Below are 10,658 nucleotides of genomic sequence, written 5' to 3' on the forward strand. Positions count from 1 at the left end.
ACGAAACTACTGACCTAATAATAATAATAGTAATAATAATAATAATAATAATAATAATAACAACAACAACAAAAACAACAACAACAACAGTAGTAGTAGTATATGTTTTTAATGTTTCCATTTTAAAGCAATAAAGGTCTTTGTGACGTATAAAGTATACGGTATAAAGTATACGGTACGTACAAAGTATACATATAAAATATACGGAAATATATACATACGCGCGTGTCCGAGTCTTTATCTCTTTATTATCCAAAGAAAGATCAATATCGTATCAGACAGTGTCATCGAATCATTTCGGCAACCCTGTTTAACGTACAAAGTGTTTCAAAAGTAGGTGGCTAAATTTTAAGAATATATTTTACTCACTGTGTGTGGAGGGTGGAAAAAGATCATATAAACATGAGTAGTCCGGGAAGATTTTTTTTCCAAGTTATAAACACTTTGTATTTACAACAGATATATTTCATCATCGACGAGTCATGCATTATCCTTTATTCTCTCTCTCTCTCTCTCTCTCTCTCTCTCTCTCTCTCTCTCTCTCTCTCTCTCTCTCTCTCTCTCTCTCTCTCTCACTACATCATTTCGATATTCCAAAGAGATATTTCGAGGAAAGTCGCAACGTTACCAAATTGTTTGACCAACTGTAAAAGCGCACACGTGTGTCAATAAACCAATTATTTTGACAGAACATCGTTTGTTCATTGGTGTAAGATTCGGATTAAGAAAACATCGATCGAGATGGAAGATGTCCTTTTCTTTTCGTCATCTCGTTCTTCTCGTCAATCAAATCTTTGCTCTCAGCTCGGCATAGGCGCATACCTCAGTGCATGCCCAGTGCCAACCTTTGACTCTCCTCCGCCTTTCCTTTTTCTCATCGTAGGATTGACCTGCGAGCCCTCGCCGCCGCCGCCGCCGCCGCCGCCGCCGGCGCCGCAGTAACAGCAGCAGCAGCAGCAGGGTTTCCTCCCGCGTCATCGTGTACAGCGTGCACCGACTCGCTCATCTTCCGTTGCATCCTTCATTCATCAGATCCGAGAAGATGAAGCTGAGTCGCTGATAAACTGGGTAGCTCTTTGGGGCGTTGTCGTTCGGGCCTTTCGTAACAGCGACAATCCTTGGCGGCATGGTTCAGCCTGAGATTATCTCTCGCGAAATACCGTCTGATTTCCCTCCTTGGTTTCCAACTACTGACCCGAATCATCTCGCGAGTTTTGTTCGCTCCTCCAACGGCGTGTTCGCGCGCACGCTTCTCATCCGGAAGGTCATCCTGGCAGTCGCAGACATCCGACGGCAAGCCGCAACGTGGGCATTTGCCGATCGGTGGTGCTCTACATGTGCATTCGTTTCGGGGATTATCGCAGTACAGACAGATCATCGGCTTCTTGCAGATGCAATTCGCTCTCGCGGCGACATGCTCGCGCCGATCGCGCTCGTCTCGTTCTCTGCAACAATCGATGAGCAGCGATTGAGACGGTCTCGCGATTATTATTACCTTATTACCTACCTACCTGCGCTTGAGCTTGAGTGTGTCGTGATGAAATTTTTTCTCTTTTCTCTCTTTTCTTTTCGTCTCTCGGTAACTTTGATACTTGAGATATCACTTGGATCATACGCACGTGTGTGTGTGTGTGTGTGTGCGCGCGCGTAATGTATACGTAATATTATTATTAATAGTATTAATAATAAAGAGACTCTGAGACACACACATCTCTCTCTCTCTCTCTCTCTCTCTCTCTCTCTCTCTCTCTCTCTCTCTCTCTCTCTCACTTACTCGTGTCTATATCTGCGCCGCCTACATTCGCACGTTCCGCATCCGCATCCGGATCTGCGAGCATGGAAATGGCGGATGACGATAGGTAGCTTCTCGTATTTACATCCTTCGCTTATGCCACGACAATTGGCCGAGACGCGCGACGGCGGGGGGTTTTCGTTCGAGGGTGAGAGGATACGCCGCCACCCACGGGGGTGGATCGACGCCTCGGTTGACGGTCCTGTGTCAACGGCGCGCGAATCGCGCCAACGCCGTCGAACTCGAACCCTAACTCTTCTTTCACTTCCACTTGTTTGTACTCGCGAAAACAGTTGTCGACGGAGTCGTCGACTTTGCACTTTATGCGCTCGGTAACTAAACTGGGCTGACCACTACTATCCGGCTCAAAGTGTCCGACTCCGCATTCACAAGGGAAGGGAATAGACTTTCGCGGCTCCTTCTCCACTCGGGTCCGCCGGGGTAGAGGCACGTAGCGCAAGGCTGCGCGCAAGGTTGTTTTGTCCGGGGATACCGTTCCGGGAGACTCTATCGTCGTCAAGTGGACACCTCTTTCGATATATCAGCGACATCCTTCGACGCTACGGCGTCTACAGTTGACTCGACTGTCGTGACTTTTTCCGTGACTCTTGCGGAAATAGGCTCGAGCGGGATTTCGCCTTCGCTCGTACACAATTTCATCGCCGCTAACGACTTTCCTCTCGAGCTTTCGAGAAGGTTCAGCATCAACTGCCGATCGCAAACGCGATCTTTTCGCCGCGATGATACGCAATAATTTAGACCTTAATGCCATCTCGTCTCCTTCTGTCGCGGGTGCTGTCGCAGGTCTTTTTGGTCTTCCAACAGACACGGCATTCCCAGTTGTTGTTGTCTCTGCACAAGGCGCAATCGGCACCGAACACCGAACCAATTTGCTCGATACAGGTATTTACATCACAACATGTTGTAAACATTTATATTACATATTATTACCATGTACCATTACCTCGATGACCGTACTTAAGTTGCCGTGTGGGTATAAATATAAAAAAGTATAAAATGCCTCATCTCGTGTGTTACACAAACAAATGTACAGTACAGCCATCCGACTACATATTTACATTCGAATAAGATGATGGTTTAAACGTCGTATGTATTATTACAGAAGCAATTGTACTCACTTGTTCGCTCGCTTGTGAGCGGAGGTCTTGTTGATCGGTGAACTCTCTTACCGACCGCGACGTCGCGTCGGGCTCTCTCGATCGCGTCGTTAACTCGTCGTTATCTCGTCGCTACGCTGGGAACACTCCTCGGTACCTCCTTCGTACCATCCTCTACCTCTATTTTCGCCGAATCACTCCGGTATTTCATTTCCGTTTCGTTTCTATCGTTAGATCGCCGTGTTATTTTATCACGGCGTCGAATTACATCCGACAACGCGTGTTTCAGCGATCGACACGCGTGCAACAGCAGCGTATCTTTCGGACTTCTTTCCGACGGCCCTACCGCTTTCACCCTGCTCCCCACCCAGCTCCTCTTTTGCATTTCTCTCCTTAAACTGCTTACTTTCAGCCGACGTAAAGTCTCGCTCATTAGGAGAGGCCTCACTACCGGTCGGTCGGAGCCGAGCCGTCGTCCTTAGCCGCATCATCCTCGCGCATTCTCTCTCTCTCTCTCTCTCTCTCTCTCTCTCTCTCTCTCTAACGCGACTAACGCGACGATTCTTCAGTGTTTCCCTCGGGATACAATCTGCCCGGACACGGAGCTCTACCGCGTCTCGATCTTTCGCTCTTAGCTCCGTTAGTTTAAGATCGGCCTCGATCGGCCCGGTCGAAATGGTCGAAGCATTCGATGGTCGTTCGCGCGAAACGCTCACGCGACTTTCCCTCCTATCCTCGGCAGTTCGCTGTTTTACTGATCCGGTAAAATGAAGATCACGGACAACATTGTAATCGGAATGTATCTCGGGGGAGGGGGGGGGGGGCATTCGCAACATTCTCCTTCCAGTTGTCCAAATTTGCGCCATCTGCCTTTTCTTTCGCGCCGTTCACGGACACTCGCTGAATATCGTCTCGGCTGGTGGTGAGACTTGAATCAAGAAGGATCTTGGAAACGATCTCCTCTTTGGGGGCTTTGGGCTTGGCTTGGTCTGGCTCCTCTCGCAAACCGTCCTCGTAAGTCCTCGTAACCTCTTCCCTCGCATTTCCTCGTCCTTTCGATTCGGCACAATCTCGCAGATTGTGATATCTCGCGGAAGCTCTTCCTCCCTGACCAATTCCTCACAGACTACAGCAGTTTCTTTTTTGCGAAAGTTCTCTTGCCTGCGTTGCTCCGCAGCACGCAGGCGCAGCAGCGGTACTCGCCCTCGGACAGCCATTCCAAGTCCCGATTACCCTCTCGCGTGCTCGAGTCTCCTCGAGACGCTCCCCGGCATTGCTGAGCGGAAGCGACGCGGTCGCGTCCCGACTCGCCGCCGACTCGGGACTGCGGCGAATCGGGACGACTCGACGACTCCTCAGGCCCGAAGACTCTCTGAAGGGTCCCTCTTCGGCATTCGTCAACGCAGCTCCGCGGTGATCAACCCTCCTTTTGCGCGAGGCAATTGCACACGGGCCATCGCCCGTGCACACTGTGAGCCACTGCTAACCTAACGCGCTGCGTCGGCACCTCGGTGGTCCTCGGCCGATCGCTCACAGCTCAAACGGCGTCCCTGCCGAATGTCCTTACGAGTATTCAGTACCGAGTCCCGAAGCTCGGCAGCCTCGGCTCGCTTGTCTCGGCGCGTACAGTCATCTGCGAGACGTCGTTGCACGTCGGTGCGATCCGTGTAAGTCGATTTCACTAACCGTCCGTTATCATCGATACCTGCGACTGCGGTCGCGTATTCGCTCTCCGTTCTTCCGCAAACATCGTCGTCGTTCTTCTTCGTGATTCTTTCGTGCTTATTCGGCACATCCGACCAAAGAGAGGAGAGTTCGCTGCGGTCTCCGCGGTGAGATCTATATTTTGTTGCCGAGGGATAAATCCAAGACGTTGAGGCTTGAGATTGATCGTCGCGCGCGAGCGCAACAGAATTCGACGACGACGACAACGACGACGAGATCGCGTCTTCGCATTCCTCTTGTTCGCAAGTTTCGACACAAATCTGACATCTATTCCCGTTGGATTTGTTGTTGACGTTACTCGTATCCGCTGGCGCGCTGGCGAGCGTGCGGCTGATCTCGACGCGCCGCGTTTCAACCGCACGGTTTTGCCCGGTGCCATCGTCGTTTCCTCTCCCCTCTCTCTTGTTCCGGCTAGAATTGGGTGCTAGCTGCGCTTGCACTTTTTGCCGTACGCCATTTATCGGTTTGCACACGGCGAACGCGCTGCTGGCACTGACCGGTCGGTCAAGCTCGCGTCGCTTGAGCACGTTTCAGCTTGAGCCTTCAATTTTTGCCTGCCCTTTGCCTGTGCATTTGCACAATCGTATATATTCATCAGAGTCAATAATTACGTCAAATATTACGTCAATAATCATATTATATGCTGTACATTATCATTATATTATTATTCGATGCAATGTAAGATGATGGATTTCTCTCTCGCGCGCGATCACAAAAGTGTCGTTGTTCTTCGTCTGTCTCATCACAGCTTGATATTTTACATTCAAATTTTACAAAGGCAAAATGCGAGATGCGAAAGCTCACTGCTCACCTCACTGTTGTCATTGGCCTCCGAGCAAATATAAATATTGACATTGCCAGTCATTCTGCGATAGTCAGTGTTGGCGTTGCTCGCCAGATTCGGATTCACTTTTCTGCAGCTCTTATTCTTTGCAGCCACCAACGCAGGAGGTATCGCGCATTCGTGCTTCTCGACGTGCGGACACGCCGTATAGGAAACGGCGAGTAATCGGCTGTCGCATCTCTGCGAACGCGAGTTGTGACGCGTTGTTCCGTGCGTTGTCGCGTGCCGACGATTGTCGCGAACATTAAACATTGGATTCTCGCGACCTCGTTCCTCCTCCTCCTCCTCCTCCTCCTCCTCTGTGCGAAACGCGTGACTTTCCTCATCAGGCTCCTTCACGGACATGGAAAAGTCGATTTGTTTCGAACGAGTCTGAATCCTTATCAGACCTGATTCATCGGTCTGAATCAGCAGAGCTGATTCGCGCGAACATACGCAATATACGCGATAAAATTAAAAGAGAGAGAGTGGAGACTTTCAAACAAATTTAACAATTTAATTAAGCAGAGCTCTTTCAGCCTTCCGAGGCGTAACCGTTTCTCGTTGCGCTTCCGCTGTGTGACTTCCGAGCGTCGCATATCAGCGCGCGCGAATCGCGTTCAGCGTAAAAGCTTCTGAAACATGCATCCTGTGAAGATGCACTCGCGTCTTCTTCTTAGATACCATTGAGTAATATTTCGCGACAGTTTGCACAGCTTCTCTGACAGAACTGTTAATAATCTCGTTCAACTTGGCCGGACTGATCTCTTCGCGATTCACTCGCGAAACGACCGTTCTTTCATCGACTTGTTCGCACAGTTCTCTCTGGCTACCTTTCCCTCTCCCCCGCGTGTTTCCAAAATGTACACATCTTTCGCCTCCGACTTCTTCTCGCAACCACATTTATCCTCCTCCATTTTTATCCCTCGTCCCGCGTTTATTCGCAACATCATCTTTCCGCTTTTGCTCGATCATACCGAGAGAGAGGCGTGCGCTTTCATTTCGTTAGCGCTGACGGATAAACATAAACGACAACTTTCCTTGCGAAAACAGACAAACGGACAGAACGGATTAGTTCTAGATCATGTAGCTTCACGCGAAATATACATATCTCTCAACGTACGTTGCGTGAGAAGCGTCACACTTATATTACAAGGTCTCGCTTGGGAATTTTACAAAAGTCTAGTCGTTTGCCGCTTGCCGTCTCTGTGAGTCTCTCTCTTCTTCGTTACACTCTCTTCGGCCAAGCGTCTCTGACCGGACAACAGGCTCAGCAGACTAATTTCCATTATTGCTTCTCATGATGCGAATTTTTCCAAAGTTTTACAGCTCTTGAATGTCATATCATCGTAAACGATGAACTGCGACGCGCGGACGCATGCAGTCTTGCGCTCTCACATCTCTCAACTCGTACCTGACAATTTCAATGGTTAGGGTCAAGTGGTTAGGGTTAGGTCAGGTCAGGTATCATACTCTACTCTAGTAACGGACAACTGTCATTTTACAACATGACAGAAGAAGATGAAATGTCAAAACAAATTGCTATACATACACGTAATGCGAATATATCATCGCATACATGTGTGTTTCTCTCATGACTGATTGATTGCTTTCTCCATTATCGAGGAAGATTCGTCTGTTAGCCCGATAATAGTGAACAGAGAAAATGCAAGTTTTCACAAAAAGAAAAAAAAAAGAAAAGAAAAAAGAAAGAAGAAAAGCAGAAGAGAAATGACGGAACCGATTGTCCCAAATCTTGACTACAGAGAAAACGGCTTACAGCTAAGAAGAAGATCGTATTATCGTATTATCGTATTATCGGTTTACATATCTGATGATTGCATCTGACGTGTATATACCATAATTTACCTGAGAAACTATCTATCCCCCGCTGCATCTCGACGGTTCAATTTTAACACGATAACCTTGACCCGTGCCGACCTGCGGATCCGGTACATTAATAATAAATCTCTCGAATGTCGGCGTCGCAACGGTCAGCACTGACGATAACGAATCGGTTGTTTGCCTCTGATTCTGAGCCGGTCATTGCGGTTGTTTTCAGAGAGAGAGAGAGAGAGAGAGAGAGAGAGAGAGAGAGAGAGAGAGAGAGAGATACGTCAGCGAAACTAACTACATATTTTGCCCGCACGCAATCGTATGATACCAAGTTTTTTAAAACGACATTTATGCCGACAAATATTTAGCATTTGATATATGATACACTCACACACGTATATAAGAGTGTACGTGAGAGAGTGGTTTTCTCCATTAGATTTGACTTGAAAGAATATGCCCCCATTAGACTAATCATCTTTTTATTTTGTGATATTAACAATTGCAGATCGTTATCGTTTCAACATGTGGTTCCTTCCAACTTGCATATTAATTACATATTTATTGCGGAATAATATCGTTATTATCATCTGTGCGTTATTCTCATCGGCCACGGCCGAAACACTAAATCTGACGATTCTCGCAAAGATTGCGAACATTGCGCGACAACGATACTGAGCGATTCGCCCTGAAATCTTTATCCCTCCTTACAGTCGCTTGCATCGCACGTTTCCTCGTATTTATTCATACACTGGCTGTGAATAGAAACATCACCAGTATTAATTACGCCTCCTGTCAAACGGTAGGAGGGACGACGACGACGACGACGACGACGAGAGCATAAAGAGCAGTTTCAATACACTTTAGCTTCGACGTTGTGGTCGTCAACGCATCGAATAATTCGATATAATTAAGTAATAATTGTGTGTGTGTGTGTGTAATAGCATAATTTACACGCTCGCGTTCAACTTTCTTAGCCATTGTTAAATTTCTCGGGAGCAACAGTTACGATTAAAGTTTAATTCACCTGAAGTCTGTTAACAACTTCGTCAAAGTCTGACGTCGTTGCAACTTCTCCACGACTTCCGCTTTCGGAGGGAAATAATTGTTTCGAGCCTTTACGTTCGTACGCCGTGCGCCGAGATAACCGAGATACCGGAGGCCGTCGGCCGGAAGCTTCCTCGGTCGTCACCTTGTCTCGAAACTCACGTAGTACATCCTTAAAGGTTTGCGTTTCTTGATACGGAAGTGAACGAACGCTCCGTCCGAATGAATTTCCGTCGGTCAGTCTCGTCGGAGCCACGGAAACCTCGTGGGCAGAGAGGAAAGAAACGGAGATAGATACAGCGAAATGTGCCATTTCGATTCAAGAGATTCTTCTGCTGATACACAACGTGATCGTAAAACGCCCTTGTTCTACTTTTAGATAGCAAAAATGAACTTTCTCACCCAAGCATCGCGTTCTCTCGATTTCGTGCTGAACGGCGACGGCGGCGAGTCCGTCGTATCTCGAGGAGCGCTCCGAGCTGTCCGCCTTCTCGCGCCTTCTTCGCGTTCTCGAATCAATCTCATTCTATCGTGCTCCTTCAGCTCCTCCATTAACTCTGGCGTTTGATACGCAGGCAGATATCTCTTCAGCATTGGTATTTCCGCGCGTTTGTTCTTCCGCGCGTTTCTATCGCATTGTCTTGTCTCTGTTTGCCGGAACTTGCTCCGTAGTGGATGACTACGGATAATCGCAATAATGTTGCAGTGGCTCTTTATCGAAAAAATTGCGTATAGCAATAACAATAATCGATGTTGGCGTTATTACAATAAGAATTCGACACAATATATCTGCCTTTCTCGCTACGTTTCTTTCACATTTCACAAAAAAAAGTGCAAGATATCGCCGCTTTATTCAGCTTTAACCTCGGGTATCTCATTTTTGCAGGTCGCGACGAACAAAAGTCCGCATCGCTCGAAACACGACGCGAAACATTGATTTCGTACGTTCTTTCGTCAGTTGTCCCACGACAAGATCTGCAGGACCTGTAAGATGCGCAAAGTCCGTCCGTGTTCGTCCGGTGTGTGGAATACCCGAGTTGTAGTTGTCAAAGTAGATAGTATGGGAGGGGGGGTCAATCCAAACACCGTATTTACGGACTCGATGAATTTGATGGTTCATTCAGATGCTTGGTTGATGCCGCTGAAACCGCGGCTGAAGATAACGAGAGCAGACCTCGTTTTGTAAACTTGTGTGCGGACCGCCCCGGCGATAATGTCCCGAACTTGATAATATTCATCGACTCGAGTCTCGACGAGCTCAAAGGCGAAAGGCGAAAGGCGAAAGGCCCGTTCTGCCGCCTCGAACGAGAGAGTCTTTTCTCGTTTCCTCTTTCGCCGCGGTATCGCGGCGTTTCCTCAACTAACTAACGTTGCCTCGTCGCGAGATCTTCGGAGATGCCGCGGCGCAGCAGCAATGTCCGATGAGGCGTTCGATGTGCGCTCCCTTGCGCGAACGCACATTAGCATCGATCGCGACTCTTTCATCTCGTCCACTTCGAAATATGCTGTACCTCTCGAGACCGCTTTTAAATATCTGTAACAAGAGCACCCCCCGCCTCTGATAAAATGGGCGCGTATCGCGCGACATTCGTTTCACTTATCGACAGCCTGTCCTCCAGCTTAAATTGTCGCCTCGCTGATATGCGGATCTGTGGCCAACTTACCTTGCCGATTGTTCCATCGTAAACTTCTCCTCGCGAGGATGACATCGCGTCGGATTCACATTCGCGTCGATTCTTGTGCGAAGATGGGGTCGACGACGAGTCGTTCCGCGTCGTTCACGATGCGAATCGTAATTCTTGCTGTAAATATCATCTCGAAAATCCTTCCGATTTGATATTTGCAAACAATCTACTTGCCGGTCGCGCGTCTTTAGGAGCGTGCTCTGCTCTCTCTCCGATCTATCCCCTCGATCGGAGGACGTGGAGGACGTGGAAGAGCCGTCACGTTCCGCATTCTTTCTCCCGATACGAATTCGTCGATACGCTCGAACAGGCGAGGGGATGGACCGATTCTCTCCCGGAAGCATTTCGGCTACTCGATCGATGACAGACGGTTTCCTCGTTCCTCGCCATTGCGCGTCACTGTCGCGATCAGTCTTGTCAACGGAAGAGGGCTGATTAATAGATGAAGCGGATACAAGTCTACTAGTCTAGGCCGAAGTAACGAAGTGAGTCACTTGTCTGCGCGCGCGCGCACCATTTTCCTTCGGAACCAAGGAATTTTCGCGAGTGCAGCAACGATTCCTCTTGCGCGGAACGATGATCCCTCTCCTTGGACAGCAGCGCCGTCTTTTAAGAGCAATTCCTTCGAGCTGTCG

The 10,658-nt window shown here is 48.4% G+C and overlaps 2 protein-coding genes across 2 annotated transcripts in view; both read right to left on the bottom strand.

Moving 5' to 3' along the window:
* Positions 1 to 7,107: 7,107 nt before the first annotated feature.
* Positions 7,108 to 8,982, bottom strand: LOC109504653 (uncharacterized). The gene is made up of 3 exons (XM_019845332.2): positions 8,741 to 8,982; positions 8,319 to 8,600; positions 7,108 to 8,046 (listed from the first exon to the last, which is right to left on the bottom strand). Exons 1-3 carry the CDS (start codon positions 8,930 to 8,932, stop codon positions 8,032 to 8,034), a joined length of 489 nt encoding a protein of 162 aa, XP_019700891.2. The 5' UTR covers positions 8,933 to 8,982; the 3' UTR covers positions 7,108 to 8,031.
* Positions 8,983 to 10,499: 1,517 nt separating this feature from the next.
* LOC105191856 (DC-STAMP domain-containing protein 2) overlaps positions 10,500 to 10,658 on the bottom strand; it is a 6,380-nt gene continuing 6,221 nt past the window's right edge. The window contains exon 13 of the mRNA XM_025302135.1: positions 10,500 to 10,658. This exon is cut by the window's right edge and continues 236 nt beyond it. Coding sequence (XP_025157920.1) covers positions 10,514 to 10,658 — 145 coding nt within the window. The 3' untranslated portion in view covers positions 10,500 to 10,513.

This window comes from Harpegnathos saltator, unplaced genomic scaffold (assembly GCF_003227715.2).
Source record: "Harpegnathos saltator strain DR-91 unplaced genomic scaffold, Hsal_v8.6 scaffold469, whole genome shotgun sequence".
NCBI lineage: Eukaryota > Metazoa > Arthropoda > Insecta > Hymenoptera > Formicidae > Harpegnathos > Harpegnathos saltator.